The sequence below is a fragment of the Geospiza fortis genome, unplaced genomic scaffold (assembly GCF_000277835.1).
Source record: "Geospiza fortis unplaced genomic scaffold, GeoFor_1.0 scaffold54, whole genome shotgun sequence".
Taxonomy (NCBI): Eukaryota; Metazoa; Chordata; class Aves; order Passeriformes; family Thraupidae; genus Geospiza; species Geospiza fortis.
Genome location: NW_005054301.1, coordinates 15,643,256 through 15,661,985, shown reverse-complemented (window position 1 = coordinate 15,661,985; position 18,730 = coordinate 15,643,256). Strand labels below are relative to the sequence as shown.

At 37.2% G+C, this 18,730-nt stretch overlaps 1 protein-coding gene across 1 annotated transcript in view; it reads right to left on the bottom strand.

Annotated features, from left to right (window-relative positions):
* The window catches only part of GPHN (gephyrin), a 195,926-nt gene that overhangs the window by 23,103 nt on the left and 154,093 nt on the right, over positions 1-18,730 (bottom strand). The window contains exons 16-21 of the mRNA XM_031064763.1: positions 17,639-17,731; positions 14,580-14,635; positions 9,633-9,752; positions 7,763-7,821; positions 7,400-7,553; positions 5,446-5,567 (exon numbers count right to left, since the gene is read on the bottom strand). Coding sequence (XP_030920623.1) covers positions 5,446-5,567; positions 7,400-7,553; positions 7,763-7,821; positions 9,633-9,752; positions 14,580-14,635; positions 17,639-17,731 — 604 coding nt within the window. The remainder of the gene's footprint in view (positions 1-5,445; positions 5,568-7,399; positions 7,554-7,762; positions 7,822-9,632; positions 9,753-14,579; positions 14,636-17,638; positions 17,732-18,730) is intronic.

Below are 18,730 nucleotides of genomic sequence, written 5' to 3'. Positions count from 1 at the left end.
CTGATATTGCATGAGAAATTTTGGAGTTGGAGCAGTTTCTCCACTCTTCTCCCTCCACTCCAGATGTTCCACCTATATTATAACAGTAGTAATTACATGCAAGCCTCACAAATACAAAAGATTTAAACCTTTTTTTGGGATGACAAAATTGAAGCTGACTAAATCCTTCAGTAACATTTCAGTATCTATCTATCAAAACTTTTATTTTAGGGATATCACAGAGTAATGCTGTTACAACAGCAAGGGTGATTTTTAATAGGTTTACCTGTCATTTAGGAGCTCTATGTCTAACAGTATGTCAAAAAGGAAAGGTAAACAAATAAGAGACTAAACACTTCCCATGTAGAAAAGCTCTCATAAACTGCTGATTTAATAACTATTTAGATAAATCTTTCAAGCAAGTGATGAAATAATATGAATTTCCTGAATTTTTCTCCTAAAAAGAGAGAGTCTCTCTCCACTGTGAAATCACAGCCTCATAAATGAAAATGCTGTTGGAAGCAACTAAATATTATACATGCCTCTGAGAAAAATGATAAGCGAATTAGAAAATAGGGAAAAGAATGCAGAGAAGGGGAAAATGCACTCATGTAAACAAAGGTAAAAGCAGAGGAAATTGAATTCATTACATACATGATCAAAGTTCCTTAGCAAACCTAATAAGTCTTTCATAGAAGAAAAGCTGTCAAAACTGAAGATGACTTTGTAAAACAGAGGCCCATACTGCAGCAGATTTTGCTAGGGCTAAACTTTACACTTTAAACAATGGAATACAAAGAACAACACAAATGAATTATCAGACATAAAAATATCCTGACAATTAGACTTCTACAGATCAGAACAGAAATGCAACTTGTTTTTATCATTGGTTTCCAAAAAACAAATAAATTTATAAACTATAAGATAAGCAATGCAAATGAAAGCCTTTTTAACTTGGTCTTGTTCTTAGGAGGCAACATTGAAAAGTACATTGGAATACCAACTTTAACTGGCCAGTTGTTTTTTTAATTTTTAGCAAGTGTGTCTGAGATTCAGACAAGAAATGTAAGACACAACAGTAACAACAATATCAGAAGGGTTCTTCCTTTTCTTAGTTTTGCATTTGTTTCTTGTGTTTGCAGTAGCTCTGGAAATGGATTTATCTTCCATTTCTACTCAGAGATGTGTGCTTTTGAAACAGCTTGGCTTTTACGTGCTAAGAACACAAATAGAGAAAATTTTGGCTTCTGGCCAGACCTAACTTCAGCTGTATCACATTCCCAGGTCTGTTCCTTTCTCCTATTGCTTTCTTCTAGGATTTCAACTGTAAACTTTATCTATAGGTTTTGGAATGGCTGTTTTTTATTTTGAATATTGCGTGATATATACAATTTATGAGAACAGAAATGATGGTGACAATCTCAGAAATCATTAAAATGCTCCCAAAAGAAATATAATATTGGTTTCAAATGAAAGTGCAGCTTTAGCCTAAGTCAGATTTGAGTGGTCAGTTCAAAATGTAACTTCATGTATGATTAATATGCAAAGGCATTTTAAAAATGCTTCTAACTACTCTGCAGAAACTCAGACATTCAGTGTGCTTCCCCATCTTTTCACATTCTCTGTGTTTACATGTATCACAATCCTGGGCTTTAAAGCAGCTGGACAAGCTATTTTTTTACCTAAATACCTCTGAGTGATTTGTATGCTGAAATTATATATAGGAATAACCTCTAAGTTTGTCTTTGCAAATAATACTCTAAAAAAAATTTTATGCTTGAATATTAGAACTGCAAATATGATTGAAGAGGATTTCCATGGTTGTTAGAAACCTGACCCATTACAGCAATTGTAATACCCAACTGTGCTCCCTATTAGCTTCTGTCTCCCACTCCATTAGTGCTTATGGTGCACAGGAAGTGATACTCCCAGTAAAATGAAGCAAAATTTACCCCATGAAATTTGTATTGAAAAAAGGAAATAGGAAAACAACCATCTAAATCTAAAGTATGGGAAGGAAGAAATGTATACCATGATACATTAAAAAAATAAAAAGTACAAGTTTTAAACTTTTCCTTCTGAAAAGTATGTTTGCCAGTATTTTTACTACACCAGTAGACATTGCGGGCATATAAAATCTTCCTGTTTTTCCATGTCTGGATACATATTATACACACAAAGTACACATATATATGAGCACACACAAACACACATAATCTATGGTTTAACTTCAGTAAACCATAAAACAGACACTGAAGGCTTGTTCCTCTCTTCTACAAACATGCTAACTCCAGTCTCAAAATTGCACCCTTTGTAACATCTTTTTGGTAAGTCTCCTGCATTTGTTCAAGTGCCACAGTACCCCATCAAATCAGTCATGTTAGTCCAAAAATATGTACTGAAATATTTGTATGGGCAACACTCTGTTAGCTTTATTATGTAATGAAATAACACTGTACTTCTTATCAAACTGATTTACACAATCAGATTTTCCTTTTGAGTGAAACAGAACTGCTGGTGCATTTTGCTGTAAAGATAAGGATTGGGCATGTGAATGTGGAAGAATGGCAGAAGACTTGCTAGGACTGAATCCTGATATCTGGTGCAGAAGATTCTTAGCTAAGTCAACAGTGCTGAATTATTCCTTCAAAAGTTACTGCAAAGTACACTCTGTGATTGGAGGCTCATTATTTCTATTCTATGAGCTAAAGTAACTACCTCTGCAGAAGCTGCTTTGCTAGCATGAAACAGAAAAAAGCAGAAAACCAAACAATTAAAAAGAACTGTTACTACCTTTGCAAAGGTAATGCTATCTCAAGACTCAGAGATCATTTTAGTAGCTAAGATTCAAAAGAATCTGCCTCTCACGTAACTGAAAGCAAAGCTGCAGGCACTTCCTTAGACTGATATATTTGTTTGCTGCCTGGTGTTCAGCTAGCATCTGACGAGTAAAAACAGGTCATAAAATACATTTGTAAAAAATATAGAAAAGCAAAAAGTTCTCTTGGGCCTTGAATCTCACTCACTGCAAGAAAGACATTTCAAAGAAGAGCAATGAAGCTGCTGAAGGATCTGGGACACACATCTGATGAGGAGTGTCTGAGGGACCTGGAATTGTTCAGCCTGGAGAAAAAGAGGTGCAGGGGAGACCTTATCACTGTCTACAGCCACCTGAAAGGAGGGTATAGCCAGGTGGGGATTGGTCTCTTCTCTCAAGTAACTTGTGATAGGATAAGAGGAAATGGCCTCAAGTTGCAGCATGGGAGATTTAGATCGGATATCAGGAAAAATTTCTTCTCTGAAAGGTCCTTCAAGCATTGGAACAGGCTGTCCAGGGAAGTGATGGAGTTTCCACCCCTGGAGGTATTTAAAAGACATGTAGGTGTGGCACCTGGGGACATGGTTTAGTTGTGGACTTGGCAGTGCTGGTTGGACTTCATGATCCTAAAGTCTTTTCCAACTTAAATGATTCCATGATTCTAAAGCTGTTTGCCATTTATTACTGAGAGCTTTCAAAATTATTTATTTTCACAGACTCTCCATGCCTAGGAGGTCACAGAAACAATTCCTGAAGGCAATGGAGTACACAGCTACAGTTTTGCATGATGACCTTAAGTTAAACTTGTTTAACCTTTTTAAACTTTTGATAGTGTTGACTTTACAGCAAAGTTGAGACTATAGCTATTTGATAAGGACAAAGCCATAAAGAACAAACAAGCTTTATACTCTTATTTTTCCAGAGGGGACTACCAGGGAAAGCATCTTTTCCACTGGATAAAGCCCTTGGTAACACAGGATGTAAGTTGTCATTGACAATAATGTTGGTAACAGTAGCTGTTTTGCTCCTGCAGCTGGTAAAAAGTTCCATCTACAGTATTTTGCTGAAGAAAACCCCTGACAATCCCTTTACACAGAGATGACTCCCAGGAGGTAAGAGACATTTTGTGGCTGTTTTCTTTTTTCTCAGCTACACAAATCTAGAACCTGATCTCTGGATATAATAGTTTCATTTGAAAGCTTTTCTACTTATGTTTACAGTTTAAAAAGGTCCTTATAATATAGAAAGCTTTAGTGATCCAGGAGCAATTTATCTATCTCATTTAGATACCACTCCTGGAAAGAACAGTTCAGACTCTCTATGACATCACCAGGTGAAACTGGAAGCATTCATGGGCAGGAGGGCTGGATATTTCTTGCTGTTTGGAACTGCAGTGGTGTTTTGCTAGGCTGGAGAAGCAAAAAGGGAAACCTGGATTCAGTGAGAGTATCCAGAAGGATTTGCCCTTGTTGTGATCTTCTAAGATCACAACTGTGATGTCATATTCCCTGTATGAGTACTTCAAATTCAACTGCATTTCCTGCAGCCATCATGCAGGTTGGTTTAATTATTGCAAAACGATGCAGTGGCTGGCCCATTTATACACTTTCTGTCAAGCTAGTCATGTTTTGTATTGAATACTGCTTTAGGGAAGACTGGGTTTGAAATTACCTTCTCTGTAATAGTAACCTGGTTGGATTCCCTTTTAGTCCCTGACTGGGACCTTGTCATCTGCTTATCTGCTTTTCTTTTTTCTTTTTCTTTTTACTTTTAATTACCCACTGGGATGACCTGAACAACTCCCTGTCAAACCAAGTCTGTCAGTTGGTTTGATACCCCAACTGAAAAGTAAGAAAGACCTTTCAAAGCCTCCAGGTCTCAATACATTGAGGAAATACATTATGCTGAGAAACTCAAGCCATGGATAGCAGTCACTGCCCAGTCTTGGGAAGGACAGAAAGCTGAACACTTCAATCACTTATCCCAGAGCTCTCAAGAGATGTCACTTCACTACCACTGGGAAACAAGGAGCAATCACTGTCAGATGAACAGAAAGATTGATCAGTAGGGTGTTACTCTGGGGCAATCAAAGTAAATACTACTAAAGTTAAAAAAAAAAAAAAATTCTTCCACATAATTCTGGAAATGATGACCAATATGCAGCAGTGGGTCCTTCCTCAAAAGAGAATTACTCAGAATATGACAAAATTGTATAGTCTAAATCAATTTTGGCATGGAAAATAAACTCTGAGAGAAACTTTCCTTCTCCCTTTATTTGACCAGAAAAAAGTGTAGCTGCTGTAGAACTGTCTCCCCTTATGTGTTTTAAGTATAGTGCTTGGAAGGACACTGCAACAAAAAATTCAATTTCCAACAGGAAATAGATTATCTGTTTCAACAAACAGAATGCAAAACAAATTAAACACCATTAAATAATATTTTTTTCAAAAGATTTGTCCTAATATTAGAATAGACTTATTTCTTGCTATAATGAAAAGGATGAAATACTTTCTCCAAGATGTGCCTTGTCACAACACTGTGACATTTGTAATGAGTGACATTTTCTCTGGTATTTCTTTTTCCCATGGATGCCATAAAGTGCATCACATGAATATGAAGTGACATCTTTACTAACATGTGGTACTTACTTATCACCCACAATTCCCAGGTTGATCGTTGGATAGCCGTGCTCTTGGATTGTAGCTAGGAGAGTTGAACGGTTACTGTCCCGAATCTTGCCTGGCAAGAGGTCATCCTCAGGATTCAGCAGCTATAAAACCAGAAACACTCAGTCAGTCTCCTTGGAACACTGTGCTTTACACAAGTGAGAATTATTTCTTTAGGTTGGACAGGATATTTTTAGACACATATCATGAAACATATGTATAAAGTGATTTAGTGAATTTAAATTAATAAGATATGTAATGTGCTTGTTTAGTCCAGTCCTCCACACTGTTTAGTTTGTTTCTACTGATTCACGTCTGCAAAACATTCTTACTCCTTATGACTACGTGGCTTCTAATCTCAGACATTAGCAATCAAACAAAAAACTTTCAAGTTTTCACCTTATTCTTCCTCTTTAAATGATTCTAAGGGAACCTCATTGATGTTGTTAACCAGATTTAAAGGCATTAATAACATTTTGAATTTCCTTGTCTGCTCACCAAAAAAGATAAATACAACAGTCTGCACTGGATTAATGAACAGAAGCCTTATGCTTAGTTCTTGTATCAATTACTGTTTTGGATTAAGAACTTTCTCTTAAGATAGTCCATTGTGGCAATTACCTCACATGTGTTATATATTTTGGAAGCTAAACTACAAAACATACATATATAAATGTACGTTTTATATATATCTTAGAAATTCTAATGTAGGACACAAAAGGACAATACAATATTGACAAGAGGTAAATAATACTACTACTAATAAGAACGTATCTGTCAAAATCACAGCATTAGGTAGTAAGGTAAGAATAATGAGAAGTGGAGCATGGGTAAATTTTATGCTTTGGCTTGCAGCTCTGTTTCTGTGAAGATTGTCATAGGATGTTAAAGAATGCTTTAACATTTTACAAAAGAGAATGTCTACATCAGTAAAGGACCCTTTAATGACATGCAAGAATCTTCAATCATATGGAAGTTACCAGTCAGAAAATCACCACCTGTAATCCTTGTAGCTCTATGGATTTATTCCTCAGTTAGTGGTCTGGTTCCTGCATGCCACACCCTGTTTATATTATGAAATCTGGCAATAATCTGTACCCCAGACGACAAAATTCAACCTATGAAAAGTTTTCAAGATCTTTCAAAATTGAACACATTCAAGCTGTATGAGAATACAGCTACTGAGTTAATATTTGAGGCTGGATTTCAAAAAGTTTGTCTCAGAGGACAATCAAAACTTCATGCTGTCTTAACCCACATATCTCAACCCACATGTTCTTTAGGTTTTGCTCTTCCTATTCTTTCTCTGTCCTGTTGCTGGAAGAAGTGAGAGGGCACAGTTGCTGGCCTGGGTCAACACACAACATATGTAAAGTTAGTAAATTAAGTTTATCTTAAACCTGATTTTTCTGATGTAGTTAAAGCAATTATAAAGCTGGTCTGCAGTTCTACCAACAGGAGAGTGTCTGGATTGCAACATGTGCTACTATAAGAAGGAATATTGAGGCACAATACTTCAACAAGGCATTTGGTAGAACTATTGAGTTTTCCAAGTCAGCTTGTCTGCCACTTGTGTTATAGACACAGAGCCTGTTTCTTAAAATAAATTACTCTTCAGTCGTGACTGGCAACATGAATTACAACCCCAACTACCCCACAGGTTCTCCCTTGCTGGCAGGAGGAAAACAGCTGGCACATGGTTGGATACATTACCAAAATTTTGGCAAAGAGAGTGTGAGACCTGTGAGAAAACCCCTAAGGGAGAAAACACAAGCAGATTATTATGGGTTGATGCCTCACAGAAATAGCTCATGTCAGCATGAGTTGCTGTCCAAAGTGAGTCTGCTTGGGAGTAGGGTGGAAGTCACTATCCAAAACATTGCCTCAAAAAAAAAGACAGTATTTCAGACTATAATTCTAAACAAACTTTTCTTACCTCATTCCCTGTTGACATTACTGCAACCACTGGAAACTTGTTAACTTCTACTTCAGTTACTCCAACAGTTGCTAAGAGGCCAATCTCAGACGGACCCATGTGGGTTCCTTTAGCCAGCACACATTCACCTCTTTTAATATCATGTCCTATGGGTCTGAAAATCAGGACAGAAAAACAACATGAAAGAAAAATAGGATGAGATCCAAAGTACCTTTCCTTCATTGGTCCTGCTCCAGAAGTGGAGTGTCCATGGACGCTCCTTAGTCTGACTATCAAAATGTCAGTACCACTCATGATTAAGAAATTACTTAGAAATTCATCAGCCCTTCAATTCCTAACAGAGATATTTTAATAAATACAGACCTGATATCTTGGCCTGGCCGAGCTTGCACCAGGATTCGAACTTCTAGTTCTTCAGTGCCCTACAAACACAAGGACATCACATATGGTCAGCTGAACTATTCAAAGAAGATTAATGTTTAATTTCTCAGAAGTCTACAAAGCACTCATTACACTGAGACATTATGGCTTAAGCATCATATTGTTCTCCTGATTTGTTTGTAAAGGTTGTAAAACAATATGTGCTAAAACAAAAGCATTTTAAGAAATGCTCTTTATGATGAGCTCACTAGAGGAGGACCAGCACTGAATATGTAGTTTTAGCTTCCCTATTTTTTTTTTTAATGATACCTGTGATTAAATAGCTTTCCTGTTTACCTCTTGATCTGGTATACTGAGTGGATTCTTTCTACTCCTCTCAGCCAACTTGATCTGGTCAAACCATTTCAAAGATGGCACTTCAAACAGACCATTAGTCTGGCAGACATTACATGAGCAGAAAGGTGGAAAGAAGCTGCTGCTGCAGCTGTTTCAAGATTCTCATGTAGATTCCTGTAGTGGATACTCCTACTTGAGAGCCTTGTATGAATCAGAAAGGGGCTCATTCACCTTGTTTATTTACTGTGAACAAGAGACCGTGGCCTGAAGAGTCTGATGCATTCCCTTGCTCACAATGTCAATAGTTTGGTGATTCATTAAATGCCAATAAATGGTACATGACCTCTATCATTAATATTTAAATTTAAGCCCTGCAAATGGGTTGATGATATATACACTCAGTTTTGAGATAGTGCCAGCCTGTCAGTACCACTAAATCTAAACTTAGACTAGAAAAAATTCTGGTTTTACATTATGATGTAGTGCTTATATTTGCAATGTGGTAGTCCTCTCAAGATGAGGTGGGCAATGGCCACAAAAAACTTGCTCAGTAAGGCTAATGGAATTGATTAAAAAGCAGCGAAGGCAATGGCGTATTTTGCAGGAAGATATAATCTATACATATACATCTGTAACCTCAAAGCAGGATTGATAATTTCAATAATTTCCCTGCTAGGAAGAAGGACATCCTCAACAGCTTGCTGAGTTCATTAGATGTAAAAATCTATGAATTTAATAAGATTAATAAAGCATGAGAAAGGATCCGGAGAGTGAGTTTCAGTTTTTGCAGACTTTATCAGTTTTGAACACTAGAATTCATCTGCTTACACCCCAGCTGCAATTACAATGCTGACACTGAGCTGTGGTGAAGTGGAGCAGCTTGTCAGAACAGCAGCAGTAGAGCAAAGGCTGATCTGAGCACAGAACCATACACATAGTTCATTCCAAAGCTCTCCTTTGCTGAAACAAGACCACCTCTGATAATACAGAACGGTCCTCATAGCACAGTTTAAAGCAATCCAAGTCCTCCCATGGATTTTGCAGCACTTAAGACAGAAGTGCAGAAAATCATATTCAGCTTTAATTACATCAGCAGTAATTCACTGTATTATTCTGAGATCATAATGTAATTAAAAAAAAAAAATCCTCTTCTTATCTGGTGAGATTTCCACTAGCCTGTGTTTTAAAATGTAATTACAGTAGGCAATTGAATTGGACTGTGGGCATGGATTTCCAAGAGGCATCTGCCTTTCACTCAAATCATGCTCCCAAACATTTTAGAGTCAGCACTCAACAATTTTGATGAAAAATCAGTCAGAACAGGAAGGTCTGTGGTACTGTTATCACAGCCTGAAAAAGTGAGAATTGCCACTGGGAACTGATGCAAAAACCCTCAAACTTCTCAGATTACTGAAGAGCTTTTCTGTATGACTGTCTTTCATATTTACAGGATTGTATCATGTGCCATTTACTTCCTCATACAAAAGAAAAATGAGTTTTTTAACTTGTGACTCACATCATCTGATTCCCTGATGAGCTCTGTATCTTCCACCTGCACCACTGCATCAGCACCACATGGAATTGGAGCACCAGTTGTAACTCGCATTACCTGACCAGGCATCACAGTCTGAGTTGGCTGAAAAATAAAAAAACAGAAATTAATCTCTTTCTGGAAAAAAAAAATAAAGCCACTGGAACTTTATGCAAGTAATCTATCTGAAAGACCAGAATTCTTATTTGCTGCATGACTCCTGATATATTGTGAGCAATATCAACAGGTACAATAAACTCCAATTCATACCTGGCTTTATTTATATGGCCACATATTAGGCGGCTTCAGGTTTTTCTCCTTATATTTCTATCACATGAACAACTTTCAGAAGAAGGAATATACTAATACTCAGAAAAATATTTGGCACAGAAAAATAACTGGCTTAAAAATTTAACTGTTAGATGGAAACTTTCATGAACAAAAATCTAGCAGGTCTCAGTACATAAATATTTTTGCAGAGCACTCTGGCTGCCAGGGCTGAAATTGCTTTGGTTGCATTTTTGTTCTGTTTTACCAGCACACTATTTATGAAAAGCCAATATATAATAGAAATGTAACCAACTGCTTAATTTTTAGGCACATTTCTTAACACTGAGAAAGCTCAATACTAGTTCACAGACAATATCTATCGAGGGTCAATTTAGAATTGCCTAAAATTGATAATATTCTACAATTCTATAAAGTCACAGGACATTAAAAAGTCTCAGCAGAAGCAGTACAAAGAACAGAAAAATATCAGAAAAACATGATAAAACAAATTATATGGTTTTAGTAACACTTCTCACCAGCCAGACTATTTTAATAAACATTTGTCAAAATCAAGGGTAAAACTGTAATTTGGCCATAACTATTTAAGAAATAATTAACAAAAAAAAATTCCTAAAAATGAAACTAAAAGAAGCTGATATGATGACTGAGATTTCATTGCTGGCTCCTCCCAGCACTGCAGGAAGCCTGGCTTATCTAGATTTCAGTGTTATAAGTGAACATGTGCTACACAGAGATCTATGCAGCTGTGATCAGAGCAAATATTCTGTACGTGTCACACGTACAACTCATGTGCACATTGACTCTAAACTCCATATGCAGCGCTGGAATTCATCCAGGACTCCTCAAACTGTAATTAGCACACATTTGGCAGCAGCCCACAGGCTGCAGGCAGTACCTCCCAGGACTGTTACCTGCTTCTGCCCTTACTTCATGACTTTTGCCAGGGGCTGACAGACACGACCAAACTCTAGACCAGCGATCAGCACTTCAGCTGCATAAAGCTGTTTGCCTTTCCCATTCTTCTACTCCACTTCAGCACTGTCATAACCTCTGAAAGGTGAGTTTTACTTTTAAATGTGTGTATTTCACACATTTGGGACAGAAGCCATAGGAAAGGGGTGGGATGGTTTTTACCTGGCTTACCACAGCGTCACAGTGACCTTTGTATTCCAAGAAACAACTGAGCCTAGAACTGACTGAATCTTAACCCTTTTCTACAGGTAATGGAAATCTAATATCCTTGGAGAAGAAAATAAATAAACAAACCCCCACTTGCCATATGTCACAGTTAGCATATTTTTAGGGCAAGATTCATGCTATCATGTAAGTATCTAAACCAGGTGACATTAAAAAAAAACTTTTATGAAAATGGCATTTATTCCTCACCCCAGACTATACAAGGAATTGTGGATGGATAGCTGAAACACTGCCATTTGTACTGAAGCTGCTTAAAAGGGAAAATAATGCTATCTAGTGTGTAATTTTGATTTTTATGAAAAGAAATGTTACAAAAGGCAAAGCTTATGCCTTGGATTATGTATTTTGCATACCATTGTAGATATAATCTGAAGATACATTACAAATAGGTAATATTGTTTTGAACTTACTAAGTATTGCTGGCTTAAATTTCAGAGGAATGTATTGCATAAAAAAATTCTGCCTATTAAAATGCATCACAAAGAATACAAAATGTCTACTACTGCCACAAATCACAGCCTATGGTGATAAAATGTGCTGTAACTAACCATATTTTTGGAGTTTATCGTTAGATGAGTTAATTTTTGAGATACAATGATGCGATACATTTAAACAAATTCATGATACAATTGCTTTTAGAACTGGTCATGTTGCTCATAAATTTAATTTCATTTTTGTCTGCTGAGAATTTGATCAGATTAACTTTATGAACAAAAGTCAACCATTAGATTTATTTGTGAATCTCCAGGGCTGTGTTCCTCTATGATAGATTTTTTGGAGATAAAGAAATGATTGCTTCTCAGAAAACATATTAATGTGCAAAAATTTCACAGAAGCTCTTCTAGAGGCCTTTGAGATCTCACTTTTACCTGCAATGGGGCAATACTGGTTTCTGTCCTTTGCCTTCATTACTGATAACCTACTCAATTTTAGTCACTGAATAAAACCCAGAAATAATTTACTAAGCACAACCCCTATCTCAGGCAATTTCTCCTGCACATGATTACACCTCTCCTGTGTCATTTAGAATGATCCATGCTCCTTTCTGTAAAAAGGTAAAAGTTAATGGAATAGTGGAAAATGCCTGCTTTTCATTCTAACATTGTAGCTGGTTAGTTGTAGTGTCTCTTACAAACACCTTTAGAAAGTCTTGCAGGAAATCCTGTGGTCTATGTGAGTCTACAGAAGGAAACCCATTTTTCCTATTCTGAGTGTTCGACACACAGGCCATTGTGGATGGCTTGTGACCAGTAGTCTCAAGTGTGCCCTAACTTTCCCAAAGCAGGGTGATGCCTGAAAGCTTTCCCTGATATACAAAAAAAGGGTTAACATAAACATGACCATCTGGAGATGGAAATCAGAAAACACACAAATTAAAAATTGATACAGAAATGTCCAACTTGGCTATATGGCCTTCCTGCAATTCTCAGCTCCATCTTCTTCCTTGCTACTAGCATTGATGTAACCTTTTCCCCTACAGGAAAAGCCAAATCTAAATCTATTTTGAACTCCCTGCTGTGAATCATTCTGTTAATTGGTCTGTAACATGAAAAGCAGAATGTTGCTGCTGAGAGTGACTGAAGGGTGAAATGAGACTGAGGAGCTTTCCAAGGCTATAAATAATTTCTTGGGAAGGAGATGAACCTGAAGATGTGTTTGCTCCAGAAAAAACTTTGACCAATTATTCTGAGGTCAACAGCCTTGTTTTTCTGACTTGCCACTGGTATTTTCAGCCTCTCTCTGCATGCCTGCTTCCCACCCAATTTTTGCTCCTTGCCAGAGAGCCTTCCTATTCCCCGTAATCTGGGAGGACAGACTGTCCCTGTAGAGACATTTGTGAGCTCTTGAACTTTGTTGGAGGGAAGCAGCTTCCATTTGCCCTTTTATCTTTTGTACAAACTTGCTGAACTGATTAGGACACTGAAACACTTCAGACCTCTAATGGGAAGTAGTCCCCATTAGAGACAACTTCAACAGTACTGCTTTTAAGCAGCACTGTGCTGTGATATTTAACTAGCAAAATTATAATATTGATGACAGGGGAATAGTGATAGGAGTGAAAATTCAGTGGGTTGCTCTGCTGGTTCTTGCTATTTTATAGTGATCATAAAAAGAGTTGTAAAAATAGTTGTCTTTGAATCTTTTGGATTCTAGACCAATGCTTGAAAATGCAGTCAGGAGGGCTAAAAATATAAGGCACGTTAAAAACCCTGCTGAATTAACTTGCCTTTGTTTTTTAGAATTTAAAGTAATTTAACATATTTTGTGCAACTGATCCATTAATCTAAGTTCACATGAATATCACTACTGAGAAGATGTCTATAATACCGAAGTATAATTCATGATGATGGATGGGACCTAAAGCAAAAATAATTTTTACAGCTCTTCCTGACATGAATAGCCAAATTAAATGTCTATTACACATTTAGAGACAGTTCAAGTACATTAAAAAAAATCATCCTGCAACTGGTAATACTTCTAAAACCTGATACAACTTTTGAAATATGTTGATTTTACTTGGACTTTTTGTTTAGCAGTCAAAATGGACATACTATAAAATCCTAATTAAAATTGATTAATTCCTTGTTTTGCCTGTTACTTATCCCTTTTTCCATCATTTCACATACAATACACAGAATTATAAATCAGGACTTGAAACAGCTGGAGAAGCATTGTGCACTAACTCATGTTTTCCTGAACACAGCCTCCAGGTATGATTAAATGGACATTACCCCAGTATGAGTACAGAAATTTAATGAAATATGCTCTTGAATTTGAGAACAAATCACAAAATGAATCTATTAATGAATATTTATAGAGAACAGCAGGTCACAAACAGGTCATGCCTCAACTTGCTTTTAAAAATCAATCCATGTATCAGCTAAGTTGCACAAACACTGTTCTCACAAACCAGCCTCAAACCAGGCTGCTGCCAGGCTTCCTCAAGATTGTTCTGATCGTTACCTATCTGTAAAAGCTTACTAAAAAATTTATACACTTCATTTTGCAGCTATCAGTGTGAAAAATGGAAGCGTCTTATGAAAACGCAGTTATTGGGCTGACATCCTTAAAGAAATCTGTCAGCAAGAGGGGGTTAAATCACTCTTTTCTCTGCTTATGAATTGTTGTGCCACTAGAAATCTCATGTCCTCAAACATTGGACCAGGGCAGAACGTTACTGTATGCACTCCTATCAGACATGTCAGCACAATGCTCTGAAGTATTTTGGGATATCCTTGTTAGCTCCTTATGTAACTGTACTACCTCACTTTCTGGAATCATGTCCCAAGGCACATAGCAGGAGGGTCAGTACAGCTGTGTCCTACTTCACACCACATCCAAGACTATTGAATTTTGGAGCACTAGCAAGGCTTGTAAAAATACAAAGCAAAATCTTACAGAAGAAAAATACATTAAAAAAAAGAGAAAAGAAATTGTGCTCACCTGCTCACCAGCCTGGGATTCCCCTATGATGAATCGATCTCCTGGGCCATCAGCAGCTGTTAAGAGGGAGAACATAAATGGTAAACACTGAACCAAAACAAAAGGTGGCATTATATATAAAGAACAGGAGAAGAGCAAAGATGGTATAATGTTCAGTTCTTCAGTAACTTCAGTTCTTCATGACTAAGGTTACAGAAGTTCTGTAAGCATTTTACCTTCTAGGTCCATTTGAGGTGTGTTTATTATTTTGAAAAACACAGGTTCTAGAAAACAGAATATTTTTAACTGAAAATTTCTGGGCAGTATGAGGTCATGTAAAGGAAGACTAGGAGGAATTACATTAATAACAAAGATTTAAGGGTGCTCATGACACTATTGCAATACTGAAAATTCGGAGTCTGAGATCACTGATTTAACAAGTCTTCAGGACTTCCAATTTAGCAAATCTGCATTTTCACAGGGACAATGAAGGCACAATTACTAATGAGATTTAAACTGCCTGCCTCAAAGGTCTTTCAGCAAGTTGCATTAGTGGTATGATAGGCTTTACCACGGCGTAAAGCATGTGTGAAGCACAAGCAGCTCTGCCTTTCCAAGCACAGCAGTCATGTTGCCAAGGGTGCTCAAACAAACTAGGCTGGAAAGATCACATTTAAATCTGCATTATTACTAATTTTAAATCTGTAGCTGTCAAAAGTTGATTTCCTGGAGATGAAGTCTAACCAGTGACAACCTTTATCTTAATAACTGTGGTTTAACTTCAGGAGCCCTGAATGTACACCCAGGTAACCTTGTATCAAGAAGAGCTACTTTCAGGAAGGATGTCCATTCAGTCTATGATTTATCACATTTGTACTCATGCACTGGTTGCAGCTTTGCAGATCATTATCTATGGTACTTACCCATGTTTGAAGACTAATAATTAACTTGGCTTTAAAAGCTTATCAAACAGACTAATCTATGAGCTTTAGAGTGAACTCAAAAAAGTAGAAAAGGACTCTTCAACTAGAAAGCCTTGAATAATGCATGTAATACTACTGAAAACTGTTCTTAGGCCTGCACTGAAAAAAAAAGTGCTTGTATGATCCAGCAAAAGAGAAAGAAATCCCTAATAGCTAAATTATTTTAAACCTTATAAAATGCTACTGATTTAGATTTTATTCCCCCACTAATAATAATACGGAGACAAAGTTTATAGATGATACACAACTGATATAAAATGAGAAAAGGACAGGGGTTTGGGCAGACATGTTATGCCACTGAGAGCTAATCTTTATATTTTTGTAAGAAGCATCCATTAATGTAGTCAGTATTATCTCTGCCTAAAAGCTTTTTTTTCCCATATCCAAAGATAATAGATTCACAAGAATAATAAGAGTAGAACAAAACAGTATAGAATAGAATAGAACTGCCTGATCAATTTAGAGCTAACCAAAACGTAAAGCAAATTATTAAGGGCACTGTCCAAATGCCTTTGACACAGAGATGGGCTTGGGGCATCAACCCACTCTCTAGGAAGTCTGTTCCAGTGTCTGCCCACCCTCTTGGGTAAAGCAATATTTCCTGATGTCAAAGCTAAACCTTCCCTGGCACAGCTTTCAACCATTCCCACACATAATGCCACTGGACACCCTGTGCCCTTCCCCTCCACAGGGAGCTGTAGGGAGTCATGAGGTCACCTCTCAACTTACTTTTCCTCAAACAAGACAAACCCAAAGTCCTCAGCTGCTCCTCATAGGACATTCCTTCCAGCCCTTTCACCAGCTTTAGCGCTGCTCTCTGGATGCATTCAAATAACTCAGTGTTACTCTGCTTGAATTCACCACCAAAATTAGGTTTTGTGTGTTGGTTCTGTCAGAAGTTGCTGAAAATGACATTCATGATCACTCTGCTCATTCTGCATGTTTACTGAGATTGTACTCGTGCTTTGCCTTACCCGGCAGCAATCAGGTGCAAGACAGCATTGCCTTGATCCCGGGGCCCTTGTCACTCAGCATTCTACTCAGAGCTCACTCTCTTAGCTTTTCTCAGCATTACATTACCTGTATTTCTCTGGCTACATATGCACTCCCTAGACCAAATTACTAGTCGTTTACAGGGCCTGTTTCTCTCACACACTCATCTTGTGGACCTGAAATTTTATTTTTATATCAAATGTATGGCGAAGCTACTGGATTACATCCATTGCCTGGGTCTGCAGGCAGTCTCTTTCATGGGTAGTTGCTTTCCATGGTTTCAACTGCCAGCAACAAAAAAGATAGTTTAATGTCCCTAGAAGAAAGTTGGCTATTGTGTACAAATTTCAACATGGTGTTAAGATAATTCAACTACACAATTAAATCACTACTAGTATAATGTTTGATTCTGCATATTTTAAATTTTCTTCATAGACATATAAGGTGAGCATTGTTATTCTTACTTTACAAAGGGAAAAACTGACACACAGAGAAGCAACTGGCTCAAAGTGATGTGGCACCTAGTGGCAAAGCAGAGTGTGCATTCAGGTCTCCTGGAAAATCATATTTGCTGCTTGAAATGAATACAGTCATAAAGCTAATTTTATTTATATATGGCAGCTGCAGTATTTTTAAAGGAAAAACCTCTCCTTTTGAGGTGTCTCCATAAGAGAACATTATGGTAAGTTATTCGAAAATTCTCTGAGTAATCAGTATCTGTAACAGTTCAACAAAGTAAAATACATATAAAAAATCCCCATTAAATCTATAACAGAAGAATAGAAGATGAATTCGTAATTCAGAAACAGATGTTCTGTTATTGTCTAGAATTTTAAATGTTTCCAAGAAATGCACAAGCAACAGAGGTGCATATTTAGGAGCACACAGGGATGTACATTTGCCTGTGTACACCTGTATCCATTTAAAAGATCTGAAGTCAGCTTTGTGGCCTTCCTTCAAGACAGTGCATTTTATATAACTGTGACCCCAGCAATGATCTGTATAAAATCTGAACCAAAATAACCCCTGCTGTATCCAAAACAGGTGAATTAACATGTTATAAAGCAGCAGACACTATACTACATGTCCAGAAAGTGATTTTACCTCTGACAGCGTAACCATCTTTTACTGATGCTGGAAATGGTGGCAGATTATCTTTTGCATATACATCTTGAGCAAGGACTCGCCCCATTCCATCTAGAAAAAAAGAGAAAAGACCATGCTCTGTGTCATTATAGTGAGTGAAAGGGGGAAATGAAGTTAACAGCCGTGCCCTCCAATAGGTGAAATGTATGTGTATGGGACAGATAGATCTCTCAGGCTTTAGATTTTTGACCCTACATACAGGAAAAAACGACTGGACTCTGAGAGTAATGATAAAGGATTTGTTTAAGTCTGTGCTCCTGGTTATGGTGAAATTGCTGACAGTAGATTTGAATGCCAAGTATCCAAACCCAAAGGTGATAGCTCTGATTAAGGACCAGAAAAACAAGTATTTGTTTCTTCAGAACAAGTTTTTCCCCTAAGATCTCTTGAATATATGCATTTTCTTTATTTTCCTTTATTTGAATTTTTAATAAATCAAAAAAACCCCTTGTAAAATGACATTTCAAAAGTGAATCCTGTGCACAGAAGGTGAGAGGTGATGAATTGACAACATTAACAATGGACCAGTTTCATAAACTGACAAAGAAGTTTGGCAATAGATTAGCTTCACCTAATTGCTGAGAGCATTTCTGCTTAATGGAGGGTGAGTGCACATAAGTGTCCAAATTATTTATATAAATTTATAGTATTATAGCTGTAAATATTTTAATAGCTGTTTCAAACATACTCTTTCTCTTCACTTAGCAACTATGGCTGATGAGCTGTAATTTGGCTCAGCTTCCCTGTAGAGACTGATAGGAATTTCACCCTCAGTCAAGTGGCTGGTACTTTTATGGTATCAGCAAGAGCTTTATTTTTCAGTACGACATGGAACAGAGTGGAAAATAGGTAACTTGGCCCTTGATATAGTGCGAGAGAGAAAGCAGATTTATTAAATGTGTGATTAGATGTACTGGGAAGGGACACATGGGTCAGAACTACTCAGACTGGCTTGATTCCAGTATGTCTAAGTAAAAGAAGAGAAGCCCTGCTCATAGTAGAGGCCTGCTCCTAGTGTGCATTGTGGCACTGGAAGGCAATGTCCTGCTG